Source organism: Aphelocoma coerulescens, chromosome 2 (genome assembly GCF_041296385.1).
Source record: "Aphelocoma coerulescens isolate FSJ_1873_10779 chromosome 2, UR_Acoe_1.0, whole genome shotgun sequence".
In the NCBI taxonomy this organism is placed as follows: domain Eukaryota; kingdom Metazoa; phylum Chordata; class Aves; order Passeriformes; family Corvidae; genus Aphelocoma; species Aphelocoma coerulescens.
Genome location: NC_091015.1, coordinates 67,417,206 through 67,434,838, shown reverse-complemented (window position 1 = coordinate 67,434,838; position 17,633 = coordinate 67,417,206). Strand labels below are relative to the sequence as shown.

The window sequence follows — 17,633 nt, the reverse complement described above, 5'->3', positions numbered from 1 at the left end:
AACCCTCTGAGACCTGCCATACAGCCTGTTCCCAGTCCACTTCACCATCTCTTCATCTGGCTCACACTTCCTGAGCTTGCCTATCAGGATGTCATGGCAGACAGTGTCAAAAGCCTGTCTGAAGCCCAAGAAGACCACATTCACTGCTCTCACTTCATTTATTCAGCCAGTTATCCCATTGTATAAGGCAATCATCTCCAATTTGGCTTCTTCCATAGTTATGATGACATGACAGTAAATCATTAAAGTTCATAAAATATAAATCTGTTAAGTGTTAAGAAAAAACAACTAACTAGCCAATGACCTGGTATGAAAAGTGGGGAAGTCCAACATTCCTTTAGTGAACTGCAATGAATTGTGCTTCAACTTGTCATGTCATCACAAAGTGGAAGATTAATTATTACATAACTAAGAGTTGAACACATGCATCCTACCAGTCTAAACAAAGAGCCAAACATTTAAGGTACCAGCCCACATACACTAACATAGTTTGTTTCCCTGACAAAAAGATGTCCCTGCATTAATAAGAAGGCTAGAATTTAAATTTAAGCTTCTATCAGAGAAGCCAAGTGCACTGGAAACCCTTCATGCATTTATTTGCCACATACTGCACCCAGCCATATAGCAGAAAGGTTCTTGTTTTACATATGAAGAACTGAAGCATAGAGATATTTAAGTCCAGATCACATAAGCTATTTAGCCACCTAATCTGAGTGCAACATACCTCAGAGTCTATGCCTAAATGATTTGAACTGTCATTCATGATGCTCGCTCTAGAAATAATATTTTTCCATAGCACATAGTGTTGAAATAATTTGTCTTACATTTAGTCACTGGCAACCTGCCTATTTGATAATTGTCATTTATAAAAACCAATAAAATAATCACACCCTCTCACAAGGGTTACCTGCGGTCCATTGCTTGTTCCCAGCTTTTTCTTAGGAACGCAGAGTAATACATTTTTCCACAGCAAGTGAGCACCCTCTATTGTTTTATTTTTCTAATCAAAATGTCATTCTTTTTTCATTGCTGTGACATTAAGAAAATAAGATTATATGCAAAGACGTTTTCAAATACAGGATAAAAATAAGGATCAGTAATGTAGTGTGCAACCAAAAAGCAAGAAAAACAAGGTTAGAGGTAAGTTTCCATACCATGACAAAAAAGGGTAAGAGGATGAAACCAAAAACGTGAAGGGACAGCAAGGGACACAAACGTGATGGGAGTATTTTATGACACATCTGTGTGAGAGTGTGTTGGGGTTTTAGTTTAGTCCTAGTTTTTTTCCTGTTAAAGGAATTTTTTCCCATATGCATGTTGCTAGGGGACAAATGGCCGTACTTAAGAGAAGACAAAAGACCTGGCTACTCTTTTGTTTCCCATCTGAGTGTGGGGTCAGTTTGCTCTTGGCGTTCAGAGAGGGAAGCTGCAGAGAAAGGAGCTGCTGGTTGTATTTTTTTCTGCCCTTTTTTTTCTTTTCTGCTGGAAACAATGCCAGGATGCCGCTGCTGCTTCGAGCCTTTGCTACACTTGTAGCCGTGCTTGCCCTGTCTGCCCTACCGCCGGGGGGGTTCCCCTTTGGATACACCTCGTCTGTCTTCTGGGATCTATGCTCATCCCTGCTGCTCCAGCCTGCCGCTCCAGCCCGCTGCTTCAGCCTGCCGTTCCAGCCTGCTGTTCCTGAAGCTCCAGACAGACACCAGGGCCAGCCATCTGGGGTTTGTGAAGCCTTTGTTCCATCCTTCCCCGGGACCCCCGGGCACCAGTGCCGTGTGCTCCCCGAGCTCGCTCCAGAGCACCCCCTGCAGCCGCGGGGAAACCATCGCACCCGCCCTGCTCACCGGGAGCTGCCAGCGCCCCTGCTGGCTGCAAGCAGAACTGCACCCGAGGGGAAAGGGCCTGACAGCCAAGAAGGCTGGGACTGGGTTTGTGATTGTTTGCTGTTACTGCCATAGTTATTGTTGTTTTGTTTGACTGGTTATATATATAATAGTAAAGAACTGTTATTCCTATTTTCCCACATCTTTGCCTAAAAGTCCTCGATTTCAAAAGTATAATAACTCGGAGGGAAAGGGGTTACATCTGCCATTCCAAGGGAGGCTCCTGCCTTCCTTAGCAGACACCTGTCTTTCAAACCAAGACAGAGTGTTAGAATATTTATTCCATGGTTATCTGATTGATCACATCCTATATGCGATGTTAAAAAGAAAATGAAGGCAGCAAACACACAGATATAAACCCTGACTGATTAGCATTAACAAAGACAGTAACCAGAAAAAAAGAACCGAAAATATCTGGTCATTCACACTAATTGTGGGGCTATCAAGAAACAGCAGGCTACATTGGTTTTGGCTGTGATAGAATTAGTTTTCTTCATAGTGGCTCAAAGGGTGCTGTGTTCTGGATTTGTGACCAGAACAGTGTTGGTAACACAGCAATGTTTTTGTTACTGCTGAGCAGCACTTACACAGTGTCAAGACATTACTCTCACACTGCCCCACCAGCAAATATGCTGGGGGTGCACAAGAAATTGGTAGGGACACAGCTGGGGCAGCTGATCCCAACTGACCAAAGGGATATCCATATCATACAGCATCATGTTCCTCTCAGGGAAAAGAAGAAGGAAGGACATTTGGAGTTGTGCAGTCTGTGTTCCCAAATAAGCGTTATGCATGACGGAGCCCTGCTGTGGTGTATGGTATTGGGGTTTTAGGAGTTCTCTTGGGGCTTTTTTTCTGTTAAAGGAATTTTCCCCATACGCGTTGCCAGGGGGACAAATTACTGAGTGCTTAAGGAAAACAAAAGAGCTGGCTATGGGGGTGGGGTGCATCTGGCTACTCTTTTGTTTCACCTGGGTGTGTGGACAGTCAGTCCCCGGCGTTTGGACAGAGAGGGAGGCTGCTTCTTCAGCTGCTTTTCCTTCCGCCAGAGAAACTCTGGGATCCCAAGCCTGCCTTCCCTGCCCCGCTGGGAGCCAGGCCGTGGCTGCCCTGCCCCCACCGCTGCTTTGAGCCTTTGCGGCTCTGCCTGCCCAGACCTCCAGGGGGTTCCCATCACAGCTCCGCAGTTTGGATACATCTCATCTGCCACCCGGGATTTATGTTCGTCCCTGCCGTTCCAGCCTGCCGCTCCAGCCTGCTGTTCCTGAGGGTGCGGCCGGACACCAGGATTGGCTGCCCAGGGGTTTGTGAAGCCTTCGTCCCATCCCTTCCCGGGATCCCAGGCCGCCAGTGCCGCATGCTCCCCGAGCTCGCTCCGGAGTGCCCCCTGCAGCCGCGGGGAAACCATCGCACCCGCCCTGCTCACCAGGAGCTGCCAGCGCCCCTACCGGCTGCAAGCGGAACTGCACCCAAGGGGAAAGAGCCTGACAGCCAAGAAGGCTGGGACTGGGTTTGTGATTGTTTGCTGTTACTGCCATAGTTATTGTTGTTTGTTTGATTTGTTATACACATATAGATACGTAATAGTAAAGAACTGTTATTCCTATTTCCCACATCTTTGCCTAAAAGCCCTTGATTTCAAAATTACAATAACTCGGAGGGAAGGGGGTCGCATCTGCCATTCCAAGGGAGGCTCCTGCCTTCCTTAGCAGACACCTGTCTTTCAAACCAAGACAACAGGTAAAACCTTATATAATGAAGGCCTTTTTGCCTTTGTAAAATCATGTGCTCACATCATGGTGTATGGTGGTTGGTTGAATTATGCTTATTATGCTTTAAAACTATGTAAACAAATAACCGGCTAAGTGCTTAAAAAGGCCAGATTTTTGTAATAACGTGTTGATGCTTGCCACCATCTTCAGTGTCAGTCTTTTGTGTCCACCATCAAATGGTGACCCTGACATGATAGGGTCGTGACTGCCGACCTGAGAGCACCAGTGGTGGAGCACAGCCTAGCAGTACAAGATGGAGAGTGAGAACCCAGAAGTCTGGATGATTTACAAAAGCAGAAAAAGACACCTGACCCAAGGTGAGCAACTGGGAACATAGACATGGGGACTCTGTGGGCAGAGAGCAGAGCTCAGACCCTGCTATGATGACAGGGGACTTTTTTGCAGACGACAATCCGGCAGAGAGCAAGATGCTGGCACAGCCTATAAGGTTAGATCAGTGGTGTTCACAGGATGAAGAACCATGAGACTGTGAGTATCCTGGGACTGGGGAGGTGTCCTGGGAGCGTGGGTGCAGCTTAAAGATATTGCAGCACATTCTCCCCATTGGAGCAACTTTCATTATGGGTTAAAAAACCCTGTAACTGTTTCCTAAATGAAAATGGCTTTGACGTTAAAAAAACTCCTGCACATATCTGCGACAGGGACTCCTAGGAAAGCTACCAATGAGACAGGCCCTAACCCCCTTTCTGGGCCCCCTGGACTCTGCAGGCTACATGGCCCCCCCTCGCCAAGAGCTACTTGGAAGTGAAGAGATAAAGTAACCTACAAGAAGACCATATATTTACATTCCATTTCATAGTTAGGAAAACTTCTATCTCGTTTTGAGCTTCTGGGAAACACTTAATTTGTCCTTAACTCAGTCAGTGTCTTTACAAATGCAAATTACTCATGTTAAAAAATATGTTTTACTGCATCTCAAGAACATTTTTGGCTTTTGTTAAAAGTAACTTTTTATTTTCAGTAAGCTGTAGGTTCTGACAGGATTGTTTACTGGAGAGATTCAAAGCTAGCGATATGAATGTAGTGTCTTTCTGCATGCCAGTAAAATTATGTAATTCCTTCCTTTGAGGCTGCTTTGCTAGGTCCAAAATTCTTCAACAGAAATGCTTATATATTGCATGATTGGTACAACTTGTTATGTAAGATGTATACTGCCTTTCTAAGAATTTTGATTTTAAAAAGTTAAATTGGACTGAATTAATACTGATTCTTTGCTCAGGTACAATGATGCTAGCTGTTACCATTAAATTAGAAACTTTTATACCTGGAAAAATATTTACAATCTCAGTGCACTCAGAGCATAAATTATCATTATGCATCCCCTCAGCAATTAACTACAAAGCCTGATGTCAAAACCTTGAATGATTTGCAAGAGTTACTGGGAGCAATTAGCTGGGTGAGGCCCATGGTACGTTTAGCCACTCATAAATCAAGCATTCCTTTCCTCACTCCCCCATCAATGTTATCTGCAGAAGCTATTCGAGTTATGGATATAATTGCCTCATGACTCCCCACTGTAAAGACAGGTGGAATTGTGCTAGGTTTACCACTTTGGTTGCTCTTTTTGCCCCACAGCTTTCATAAGGTAATTTTATTGTGAATATTTTGCCATGAACAAACATGTGACATCTTTTCAAATAGGTACAGCTGTTTAGTGATTCAAATGTAGTTATTCTTCCTTTCCACTTTGAAATTGAAATTGGACTTGACATCAAAACCGTTTAAGTGCTGTGATGGACCAGAAGATTGACAACAAGTGACACCACCTTACAAAACAGACTTGCCCAATGAGTATGTGTTAGCTGATCAGTGGCTGAGTTTCTAATATTCTGTATTCCTATGAAGACAGGAAAACAGTGGAATAAACAGTAGCACACTCCTTTAGAATCATCTGAAACCATGGCTTTGTGGTTGTTTATGTAGACGTGACACCCACTGACCTAAGAAAGTTAAATGTGCAAAATTCAGGGCAGTATTATATGACTAGGTCCTTGGTATTTTATCCTTATGTATTCATATCCCACTACCTTTAGTAGTCCAAGGTCAATTCTATTGTACTGACAATCACGAAAGGCCGTCTGACCATCTGCGAACTGAGCAGGTTTTAAGTGCAATTTGCCAATATATACACTGTTGTCATTTTTCTGAGTAAAGCTGCACCTTACAAGACCCTAGCTTATATCAGGAAAGTACTGAAAGACATACAATGCTGTCTTTTTTTTTTTTTTTTTTTTTTTGAGTACAGCTGCAAATTGGAAAATCCTGCAAAATTGTGCTTATACCAGAAAAGTCCTGACTGTGAATGGATATTTTCAATAATGTTTATAGTTACCATGAGCTATTCTCACAACTAAATTATGTAAAATAACAACGTATTTGCCACACCTTTATAATCTCTCCAGTAAAATCCTTGTTGCTGTTATTTCATTTACGGATCGGTTGTTTATTGTTCATTGATGTTTAAGTGTTGTATGATAAATTTTCAGTAGCTTTCTTGTAACAATGGAGTCGAGTTAAATTCTGTAGTATCTGTAACTTTTAAGGGAACACTCTCAACTCAGACTTTTGTTGTATATAAGTGATGTTCATTATAAGTTCTGTAAAATTTAAGTGATGTTAGGTTTAAGTTCTGTTAATTTGAAGTTCTGTTACATTTCAGTTGTGTTTCGATTAGGTTCTGTTAGATTTAAGTTCTGTTAGGCTTAAGTTCTGTTGAGTTTAATTTCTGACAAGTTTAAGTGCTGCTAAGTTTCAAGTTTGTGTGTTCAGTTAAAGTTCTGTTCTTTTAATTTCTGTTAAGTTATATTCAGGTTAATTTTTGTTCTATTTCAGTGATGTTAACTTTAAGTTTCATTCAGTTTACTTTCTGTTACATTTAACTGACATTAAGTTTGAGTGAAGTTCTGCTGAAATATGCTCATTTAAATTGAAAGATACAGTTCTTTTGTTATAGAGGTAAGGTTGAACCAATTGAAACAATTATGATGAAGAATTGGTAAGCAACTCTTCAAGAATATAAGATAATAAGTTGTAAAAGTATGTGAGGATGGGATTTGTTAGAACCTTATATTCATTGAAAATTCTATGGGTATAAGTGTTCTGCACTGGTCAACTGCAATAATTACTCATAACAATCTTTGCTGTTTTATCTTTCATAGGTAGCAGAGGATGACTAACAATTCCATATTATGCATACGATTGTGTTTTGTGCTTTCTTTCTTGCTTTTATTTTGCTTTATTGTCATATATACATAGGTGTGTGGAGAAATATAATCTTGATTTCTTAGATCAGTTACTGTTGCTGTATTAACGATTCTGGGTATGTTCTTACTGTCACATCATGAATTCACTGATGTTTTATGAAGGACATTATCCAGAAGATATTATTCGATGTTATACATATGCATTTCTTTGGCTGTTTGCAGTTTGTTCATGGTACCACTGACGACTTAGCTAAAGATAAATGACAAAGCCAGCTGCTTTACAGACTTTCACATACTGTTGTGTAGCTATCTGCAAGACATGTATCTTTTTAGGAAACTTTCCCAGCTGCTATTTATAGAGGCTTGTTTGTAGGATATGTTAGGGAAACTTTCCAGTTAAGGCCTTGGCTCTGGCCAAGCCCTGGCCCTAGCTGGTCATGAAGTATGCCAACAGACCCAGGTGTTTCTGTACTAAACATGTAATCAGGTCACTTTGACTTGCCAATTTGAGCTTATAACAGCTGGACCCCCTTTCAAGGTACACTTGGAAGTCTTGCCCACAAAGGTTTCTCCAGGTTCTCATTGTGAACCGGGGCTCGTCAGCTACTGCAGACTCTGGGTGATGGTACAGTATTTAGGCAAGTGAGGGTGTATTGTTCTAAGTAATTATCCTTTTGTTGTGTGCTGTGGATTACATGTATTACCTTGCTTATTTTTGCTCAGTGTGAGTTTATTGGTTTATTACATATATAGTCTTATTTTTATGTTGCTTTCATGTTCATAGTGAGTGATGTGCATGTTATCAAAAAAAAACAACAAAACAATACCACCCCAAAACAAATAAACAAACAAACAAAACAAAACAAAAAAAAAAAACAAAGAAGGGGGACTACGGCTCCTCAGGAACATTTAGATAATGCAATAGTTACACTAAAGGTTTTGAAAGCAGATCAGTAATTTTGATCCCCAGCAGAGCAATACTGGTCTGAAGATTTGACTGTGTGAAACCAATTTCTAAAAGGTTTTACGTAAGAATCCACAACTGTATGTGCAATGGCAAGGCCTAGCTGATCTACTAACCTAGGGGAGAAGGTACGTATGTGTTTTATTGCCAACAGGTCTAAAGTGGTTACCTGCTCGTCTGGACAAACATTGATCGCCTCCAAGAAAAAGAGGCTCAGTGAGAGGAAAAATGACCCAATCACCATCCAGCCCTCGTGGCCAAAGCAGGAGCAGAGGCAGGACTGCCAGGAACATGGCTGTGCCTGGAAGTTTATGGAGGCAGCCTGCCAAGAGGCCTTGTGTCCCACTGCACCCACCATCATGTTATTGTGTTCCTGCTAACCTTCTTCAGTTGTTCGCTGTTCCATGCCTCCAGAGAGACATTCAGTAATGTTAAAGTCAGAATTTCCAACGAATGGACTCTCTCCTGCCTAAACAGCACAGCCCATGAGCTCCAGCCATATGAGCTTTGGAACAGTATCCATTTACTTCCAAGTGCAGAAGCAGCAGCTCTCTCTCTGGGGACATTGGACACTATCCTTTTGTTTTCCTATCCTGTGGGTCTCTTTGTCAGTAGCATGTTGTTCTTGATGGGTTTTTATTGATTGTGATCTGTATTTAATGTATCTTTTCCTGTGACCAGCAGATGACCAGTAACCGTCTTAATAATGGCTTCACAGGTGCAGACTGTTTTAGCATTAGGGTACATGAACCCTTGTCATAAAAAACAAAGAAAGGGGGAGATGTGGCATATAGGTAAAACCTTATAAAAATGAAGGCCTTGTTGCCTTTGTAAAATCATGGCTCAGGCCTATTACTTTAGCTAAGTAGAAGTACTGTGGGAAAGAGACATAGCTGAATTAGGGGTAGAAAAACATGCTGCATGACCATTGTGTGCTTACATTGTGGTGTACAGTGGTTGGTTGAATTATGCTTGTAATGCTTTTTAACTATGTAAACAGATAACTGGCTAAGTGCTTAAAAAGGCTTGGTTTCTTGCCACCATCTTCAGTGTCAGTCTTTTGTGTCCACCGTCACCCTGCTTTCCTGGGAATGGTTAAACACCTATGCTCATGGGAAGTAGTGAATGAATTCTGTATTTGCCTATTAAGCTGTCCTTCCCTCAACCCAAGAATTTTTTCACTTTTACCCCTTCCAATTCTCTCCCCCATCCCACTATGTGTGAGTGAGTGAGCGGCTACTTACCAAGGTCAATTCACAACACGGGCAAAATGGGACTTTGCAAATGATAAAGATGCAAACCTCAGCATGTTGGAGGCAGTGGCTGGAAATATTACAACTGATAAGGCAATGTGCAGGGCAAGGAAGAGCAGGGAGGAACAAAGAGGGAGTAGGCAGAAAACCTATAACCACAGTCAGTCAACACGCTTATCACTGCAAGTCTATTCTATCTTCTCACTGCCACTGCTTCTCCTTCAGCCTTCTCTTGACCATTTACATGAACAAAAGATTCATTGCTCCCTTAGCGTCAGTGTCCCTTGGAAAAAAAAACCCAACCAAAAACCCAGCACTTCTGACCATGACAAGTTACTTTCTAGAAGAAACTCCCAGTCACATTTGGCAGCATAGACTCAATCACCATTTCTAAAACAATCAAAGGCTATATGGAACATGCCAGGATAACAAATAAATCACACATGGAATAAGGAGGCAAAGACCTCAGAAAATAACCAGGAGGTAGAAGCAGGGGCAGTGCTCCCATGAGTGAAATTTACTTGTGCTCTTGGCTGCTTGGCATGAGAGCCTAGATGCCATCTCATCATGTCTGACACCATGACACAAGTTGTACAATGTTTTCTAACTGGAAAGGGGAAAAAATGTGATCCACAAATAACGTGTTCTTTATTTCACACCAATTGCTGTGCTCACGCATGTCCTCATATGATATTCATTCTGTACACAGGGATTTTCACTGCTCACGTTAATAAAATTATCCAGACTGTTTTGCTCATCCTCTCAGGCCGAGAGTTAAACAAAGAGTAAGCACAAACAGAGTTGCTGATGTATGTTGGAGCAAGTCTAATCAAAAGATTTCTACTGAAACAGAATTCAATTCCGTATCACTTCAGGAGGGCTGTGCACACTCGTCCAGGCAAATACCAGTCTGGCAACCCTCCAGAAGGCTGTCTTGCGTCATGGAGCTATGATAGCTTGCTCAGAGATCTCTTAACCTATATTGCATTGCTCAATACTGAATACACACAGCAGCAGCTCCAGAGATGGATTCTAACTTTAGTTTTTTTGAGGAGACTGAAGTATTTAATTGAGCATGCTTTTGGGATGCTTTGAGCTGTGGGTAAGCCAAATTTCAGTTTTGCTCCTCCTAAAAGCAAGATATGCCAATGCTCCCCAGTGTTGTGTTTTCCATAGCATGTAACTCTGCACAAAAATGGCTGTCTAAATGAGGAGGTATTTTGAATACTTTCATAAATATTGAAATAATGTCCATCTGATGGCTGCATCTAACAGTGTCTCACATCAAAATACTCCAGCAACTCAGGAAAGATTTCAGACTTCATGAAAGAGGCCTCAGGTTGGAAAATGACCAAGATTCCAAAACACTCAGGCAATTGCTGGAATAAAATACTGAAGTGAAACCTCCTCATGGAGCAAGATGAAGTGGACAATTCTTTTACATACAATATCTGCAAAGAGAAAAAAAAATTTAAAACACAAATCCAGCTTAAAGCAGGAAAAATACTTAAAAATCACATCTTTTAAAGATGCCACCATAAGAACAATGCTTCCACCACTTCCGACAGAAGGAAAACTAGACAATTTAAATCCTTGAGGGTCTGGAAAGCATTAATAGTTTATGAAAGATGATGCCAAAAAGTAAATGTATAGTGTATAGGTTTATAATGCTACACCCATTATTTAAATCTTCCTTGGGAAATTCTTAGCATCTGCACTAAACCATAACAAACAGATGTTCTCAGGAAAAGCACACAGAGTTATAAAAATAGAATATAAACCCCTACATAGGCTTCTGCTAGAAAGGAAGTATTGTTTCTATGGGTAGAAACACTAGCTCTATAAAAAACATTTTAGTATTAGAATCAGGGTAAGAAAGCATCCAAAGGAAAAAAAACCAACCAAACAAAAGCCAGTAAATTCCAATTTCTCTGCTAGGAGCTAGAGGCCTTAAGACTTTCAAAAAATAGTATCTCAAAACAATAATAAAAATTAATAACAACTTCAAAATAGAGACAACAAGACAACACGCATGATTAGTGAGTCTGAGTATTCAGCTTGATACTTTTTTAAGTGCCTGACTTATTTTATTTTTTCTTCCCCAAATGCCTAGGACATGGAATCTTACTGCCTATAGAGATTAGAAGTCCTTGGGTACTGTGAAAATAGTTGAGTTTCAAACAGACAAAACAGAAGATGTGGTATTCTGCTGAGACTAAGTATGGCAAACATCCCTACTTAACTGGAGCTCGCAAGCAGAGCTGTTGAACTTACTGCACAATGCTTTCGTAGGATTGACCTGCTGTCCAGCAAGCAGCTGCTGCAGCTTCTTGATGTCTATGCATGCGTCAGCCATACTTTCCAGATCTCTGCCTTGAGCAGAACTTTGACATCCATCCTCTGATGCTTAAAGTGTAAGGACACAACACTTAGTCCAAACATAAGCAGTAGTTTTAAAACCCATAAGGACACACCTGAAAACTGCTGAAGCACTGGAACTCAAATGGCTTGTTTTTCAGAAACAGCAGTGCAAGGAAAAGAAATCCCAGTTTTCCTACCAAACTGTCAAGAATAATGGAAGAGATTCCCCACCACCACCCCCCTACATGAAACAGACATGCTACTGGCCACTTTTTCTTTTAAGATTTCATTGAAGACTTCAAAGTACTTGATGCTATTTTTTAAAGAATAAAAGGTAAGTACTGTTATAAGCAACACAAATAATGAGATCAGACAGACACAAGGGGTAACAAACAGGGAAACTTACCCCAGGGAGGATTTCCCAGGTCCTTAAAATGCGTTGTTACAGATACTAAGTCAGTTTCTATTTTCAAGTTCATTTCACCACTCAAGTTTGCTTCAATCACCTGCAATCAATCTCAATTTTAGGCAACCCACTTTCACACTGCAGAATTACAGAATACAGTTTGGTCTTGTTCAAATACAAGCTTCCAGGAGTACTTCAGTGCAGGTCAACCATACTTTCTGAACATGGTTTGAACATTTGAATGTTCAGCTACAAAATGCATTTGCCATCATTCCTGTGTGAATTACCCTAGACCAAACTTTCAGAAATTATGAAAATAAAGAAATGTAATTGCTCTCCAGTACTTTTAGAACAAGTATTAGCTTTGGGAAGTTCATGTGCTGAGGAAAAGGCTTCAGAAATAAGTGACTGAAGCTGAAGAAATGCAAAGATTCCTGAATTTCCATTCAGTTATTCAACAAAAAAAAGGCACCTACACAGTCTGTATTACACACACAGAAAATGGCATGCACCAAGAGCTGACAGTGCTGCTTTCAAGACTTTAAAGTAGACGACTGCTGCATCAGATCAGTAACTCCAAGAAGGACTTTGAACTGATAGAAATCCTGGAAAAGTGCTAAAAGTTTTCAAATTCCATCCTGAAAGCTGGAAGGAGGAATTTGAAGGAGACTATATATGGTCTTACAAAATTTCCAAGCAGATCAGAGGATTCCTAAAGCACAACCAAGCACTTCATTTCTGTGATTAGACAAATTCTCAGTAATTAAAAAAAAAAAAAAAGACTTGTATTGCAACCAGAATAGAATGGAGATGCCAAGCTCCCAAACAATGGACAAGTACTATCAGAAATTGCTTCTAAGCCCATTTTGCAACACTGATCTTGACCAGTTTTATTACCAGGATGCATCTAGCAAAGATAATTAATTGTGACACTTAATGCTTTTGTTCTCTAACAGCATGAAAGCAAGGCACTTAGTAAAGTTCAATCCTGTCATACAGCTATCCTGTGTGAGAAAAGATCCTCAGTTCTAGAAACAAAAGCACTGTGCTCAATTTTGCATAAGCATATCCACCAAGGACATGGGGGAAGGAAAGGACAGGAAGTAAAAACAGAGCCCCCAAAAAGTCGCACAAAGGAAAAGAGTCTGATGTGTATTTGCAGGATGATTGCCATTTGCAAAACTGCCAGTAACCCAGGGTAATCCCTCAATTCTTCCAAGTCTTGAAAAACTGAGACTGTTCTAATTTCAGGATTCTCAGTTAACAGAAAAATTCCTATTTATTAAAATGGGTAGGAACAGCATCAAACCCAAACTATTCCAAAGCTCTACTCTTACTTACTAACTTTCATGTCAGTCAATTCTGGTGACTGTGAGCAAAAACAACTACATAAAAAACCAAAGCCCTTTTCTGTCCAACTGCAGAGGGCTTCTTTCAATTAAAAGGCCCACTAGAACTCCAGAAATCCAAGGCAGACTGCAAACCCAACATGTCAGAGTCTAAAGCCTAGTCTGACATCTGGGGCTATTAGCAGAATTTCCTTTAAATCCTACATCAAGTTTACCTGAAGTTCATTCACAGACACCTAACACAACACTCACTTAATAGGCATTTCCATAATGAAATCACCTGGAAAGTCTCCAGCTAGCTTCCTGAGGGACTGTAATTTCTTACCACCTATAAAGATGGCTTGTAGCACCACAATGCCATGTTCTTTCATGGATTTAGTACAAAGAGCATAATTTTCTGAGAAGCTCAGGAAAAACTCTTCAGTGTAAATCCTAAAATAAATCCCATCATTCTCTTCAATCTTTACACAGGCTTCAGGTGCCTTGATTTCAATGTCTAACTATCTCAAAATAAGATAATGTGGCAGCACCAGTTTAGGCAACAGTGAAACATGTTATGTCCCTGATGAAATAACATCTGTAACATACATGTTTGAAGTGTCTGAACTTACAATGAAATTGCTGAGATTCTTCATTCTTTCCACAACACTCTTCATTGTTTTCAGCACTGGTAGGTAAATACTGACCTAGAAAGACATAAGAAATGCATTTGAACAAGTATTTCACATGTGATTGGGACACATTTATTTCTGCTTTCAATTCTGTCTCAGTTTGGACTGAGTTATCTCTGGCTTGCAGGGTGCACAATATCTATCTGAAATCAGCAAAGGTCTCAGGAACAGAGGAGCTCTTTCCCATCATACTAACAGGCCATCATTCTAGCAATTGTTCCAGACATAACATTCCAAGTGTCTGTTCAAAATAAAGTAGAGGCATATTTTGCAGATCAGACTCTCACATGAACATCTGTCATTGACTATTACTAAACAGTCAATTACTATAGCCAAAAAGGGAAGAACAAGACTCCCATGATACTGCAGTAATTTCTGGAACTGCAGCAGCGTAAATCTGAAATAAAAGAACAAAATACTTCAAGTTTCTTCTTGTATGTCTTCAGAACCTAAATACTCTTAGCTATAGAAGTAACAGACATCCATAACCTCAAACAGAAGCACATTTGCACAAGGACCTTTCCTTGCAACTCTGCTAAAAGTCAAAATGAAAGGATATATAAAAATCAGGAGGAAACACACATCTTTAACTCTGCCAGATAGGCCATGAATTTCAGAAAGAACAGATTATTTGGGCCTTCTAGCAACTAAACAGCTGAAACAGTCTAAACCTGTGTGGTTTAGAGGTGCTCCAGACTAAAGCCATGCAAGTCCTTTACTCCTCCTTTGCCGTGAACATCATAGAAGCAACTGGCAATCACCCACTCTGTTTTCATACGTTCTGAACTCCCTTGTCAAGATAGAAGCCATGTTCATACTCCTCCAAAACTGTTACCTCCAGTCCTCCTTCTTTGCTCCCAACTCCTTTCCACACCCCACCAGTAGTACACTCTGTAGCAATACCACTCCACTTGCAAACTCCCCTTTCAGTAGGGAATATAAAAACAGGCTTACATCAAAGTTTGGCACACTGGGCTCTCTGAAGTCATTCCACATTCTTCTGGGAATAACTCCCACAGGAATGTCATGTGTCACAATCCTACTGCTGCTTGATAAGGATGGCTTGAGGGAAAAAAGAGGATGCTCTTGCAGTTAAACACAAGACTGGAATTCTAAATTTAAATCTTTCAGACCCACTCTGGGAAATGCTATAACTACATACCCCAGACACTCAGTTCCAGTTTTCCCTAGGTTCCTATCAATATGCTTTTAAGTGGGCTTCCCTTTCAAATGATGAAGAGTTTGTGAGGTATCAGTCATTAGTGTATCTATAAACTATTCTTAGAGCTTAAGAGGTGAATCAGTGCGTAACAAATGGTTAAAAGTTTTTTTTGGTTGAGAAGAAGTTAAAAGTTGCTTGTTAGAAGAGTGGGGGTATGCGTTGTTATTGCGATTGTACGGGTGTAATATTGCCATGTGCCCACTAGATGGTGACACCAATGGGGGAAAGTAATGGGTCTATAGAAAGGAGGAGAAATGTTCTAGAATGTTCTTAAGATTACTTAATAATTATGATGTAAACACTTTGGGGAATTATTGGTTGGGGGGAAAACCAATCACTCGACGCCCCAGAGACTGACAGAATTGAACACCAATGAGGACCCTAACAACAAGTCATCAGAGGGAGGATCTGAGCCGCACCAATCACAGCATCAAGAGAGGTTATAAGAATGGCCCCGGGGGTCTTCCTGAGGAACCTGAGTCCGAGGGAACACCCGGTGCGATGCTCTGTTTGTTTTTCTGGGTTGTCAAGTGGGACTTGGGCTTACCTCGAGTCTCCGCTCCTGGTTTTCTTTTTAATAAACAAGCAGACTTTTATTCCACCCAAAAAAGTCCAAGCCTCATTTATAACAAGTGGAGTTAACAACAACAACAAAAAAATCAGAAGTCAGCATACAGTATCAGGAAAACCAAAGGCAAAACACAGAGCCAAACAGTACACTGAAACCTCCTTCACCTAATGGCTTCAATAAAAAGAGAATAATCCACAGAAAATATAGAGGATGAAGAAATGGAGAAAAGTAGACATTAGAAAAAGTTGTTTCAATAACATAGCTTTCTTTCTTCCTCCACCTCTTCCTTGCCTTTTGGAAAATACAAATCTGGTTCTGTGTACGACCAACCATGATGGCAAGAAAGGCTAGTGAAATGGAAAGTGGCACAATATTTCTTTAGTTTTCTAGAATTACAACAAATATTACCCTTTGATCTTAGGAAAAGCACTAAATTTTAAGATTTTTTTCTTAATAATGAATATGAAAGCATGGTTGCACTTACTAGCTCCACAGCAACTCTGAGACAGGGACAGTGTTTATTAGTCAACTTGATCTTCACTGCCTTAGCGCTCTGGGCAGTTTTTAATGCTCTTGACAGGTTCTCAGGCACCAACTCTAAATAGATTTCATTGTGCTCTGCAGCTACTCCTTCCATCTGAAATTCGTCGAAGAAATTCCCCTACAATTTTTGAAAGTTGGGAAATAAAGCAAACAAGAGGGGACAGTTTTATTTATCAGACCTTAAGCTTAGAACTGCATGCGTACAGCAGAAACTTCCCTCTGCCTGGCATCACCTGAGGAATCACAAAAGGCTGCACAACCATGAAGGCTCATTGCTTCAGGCTAAACAAATTAATCACCTCCCCTAACACCTAATCAGTCCATTAGACAGTGAGTTATGCTTTCCTGTTTCCAGTTTTGGGCAGGCCCATGTGGGGCAGCACACACTGAAGCTTTATACTGAAGTGACAATTAAGGTAAAGGGAATATCCAACCTGAAACACCTGTGCAACCAGACAGACCTTGAGAGGCCTGACAGGTGAGGTCTACCTGACATCCCAAGTGAGGGCTACAAGAAACGCCCCGTACATCAAACCCAACTGCATGCTCTGGTTTTCAACATGTGGTTACTGAACTTCCCTGCACTTACCTGGCTCAGCTCACACCACATACTGGCACCTCCATTTGCTACTTTATCGGAGAGGATGAAATACAGCTTGCAGACAGTAAGGCGCAGGATGCAGCTCTTGGTTAACCTGGCGATTGTGTTAATTATACCTGCCGGAGGGAGGGAGGCGGACGTTACAGCGGTGATCGCTCCATACACCCCGGTCTGTACAGGACGGGGAAGAACCTTCAGCCTCTACAAACGCAGCTCGTGCTGCTGCGCAAACCCCTAAACATGTCGGGGCGAAGGAAACCGCTCATGCCACCTCCTCCCAGGAAAGGCCTGCGGTCCTCACCTCCCCTCCTTTCTCCTTTGCCCGGGAAAGCCCAGCCGCTCAGCGAGGCACTGCCGGCCTTCAGCCTGCCCCGGCATACTCACGGCTGAAGTGGTTGAGGCAGGCGAGATCCACGATCTTAGCCCGAAATCGCATGCCGGCGCGGGCCCTCCCGGGCCCCTCGCCCGCTGCCACAGAAAGCGATCAGGAAGGAAGAAGCCTCCTACCGAGCAGCTCCGGGCAGCCAGCGCCCATTGCAGCCGACCCCGGATGCGCGGCGGGATTGGGCAGGGTCTGGCACAGGCGGGCCCTGCCAGACTTCCTTCCGCTGCGCTAGCGGTCCTCGCAATCAGGGCTGAAAAGCTTGAGTCGAAGTAAAATGCCTTGGTACTCCCGGAACATACGTGAAAATTCATCTGTATGAGTCCCAGCCCCGATGTCTCGAGGAATTTTCTTTTTCAAATCCAAGGGGGCCCTTACAGCAGACACCATCAGCTCCTGGCAGGGGGCAAGCCCCGACACTGGACCACATGACG

General features: G+C 41.7%; 1 protein-coding gene across 4 annotated transcripts; it reads right to left on the bottom strand.

Annotated features, from left to right (window-relative positions):
• Positions 1-9,717: 9,717 nt before the first annotated feature.
• HUS1 (HUS1 checkpoint clamp component) lies at positions 9,718-17,384 on the bottom strand. 4 transcript variants are annotated; one of them, XM_069007879.1, is made up of 8 exons: positions 17,202-17,383; positions 16,806-16,933; positions 16,158-16,334; positions 14,835-14,942; positions 13,821-13,895; positions 11,861-11,960; positions 11,368-11,499; positions 9,718-10,544 (listed from the first exon to the last, which is right to left on the bottom strand). In XM_069007879.1, the coding sequence occupies exons 1-8, from the start codon at positions 17,251-17,253 to the stop codon at positions 10,462-10,464; spliced, it is 855 nt and encodes a 284-aa protein (XP_068863980.1). In that variant the 5' UTR covers positions 17,254-17,383; the 3' UTR covers positions 9,718-10,461. The 4 variants fall into 4 exon arrangements, with proteins under 4 accessions (XP_068863980.1, XP_068863981.1, XP_068863982.1 ...); XM_069007880.1 differs by having other exon boundaries at positions 17,325-17,380; XM_069007881.1 differs by lacking the exon at positions 14,835-14,942 and having other exon boundaries at positions 17,202-17,384.
• Between the last annotated feature and the right edge of the window lie 249 nt (positions 17,385-17,633).

Coding starts and splice junctions, on each gene's coding strand:
- HUS1 (XM_069007879.1), bottom strand. CDS start 17,253: ATGCGATTTCGGGCTAAGATCGTGGATCTCGCCTGCCTCAACCACTTC. Junction 13,896..14,834: donor CCAGTGTGCCAAACTTTGAT/GTAAGCCTGTTT, acceptor ATGTCTTTCTAG/GTCAGTATTTACCTACCAGT. Junction 10,545..11,367: donor TCCTACGAAAGCATTGTGCA/GTAAGTTCAACA, acceptor TTCTCTTTGCAG/ATATTGTATGTAAAAGAATT.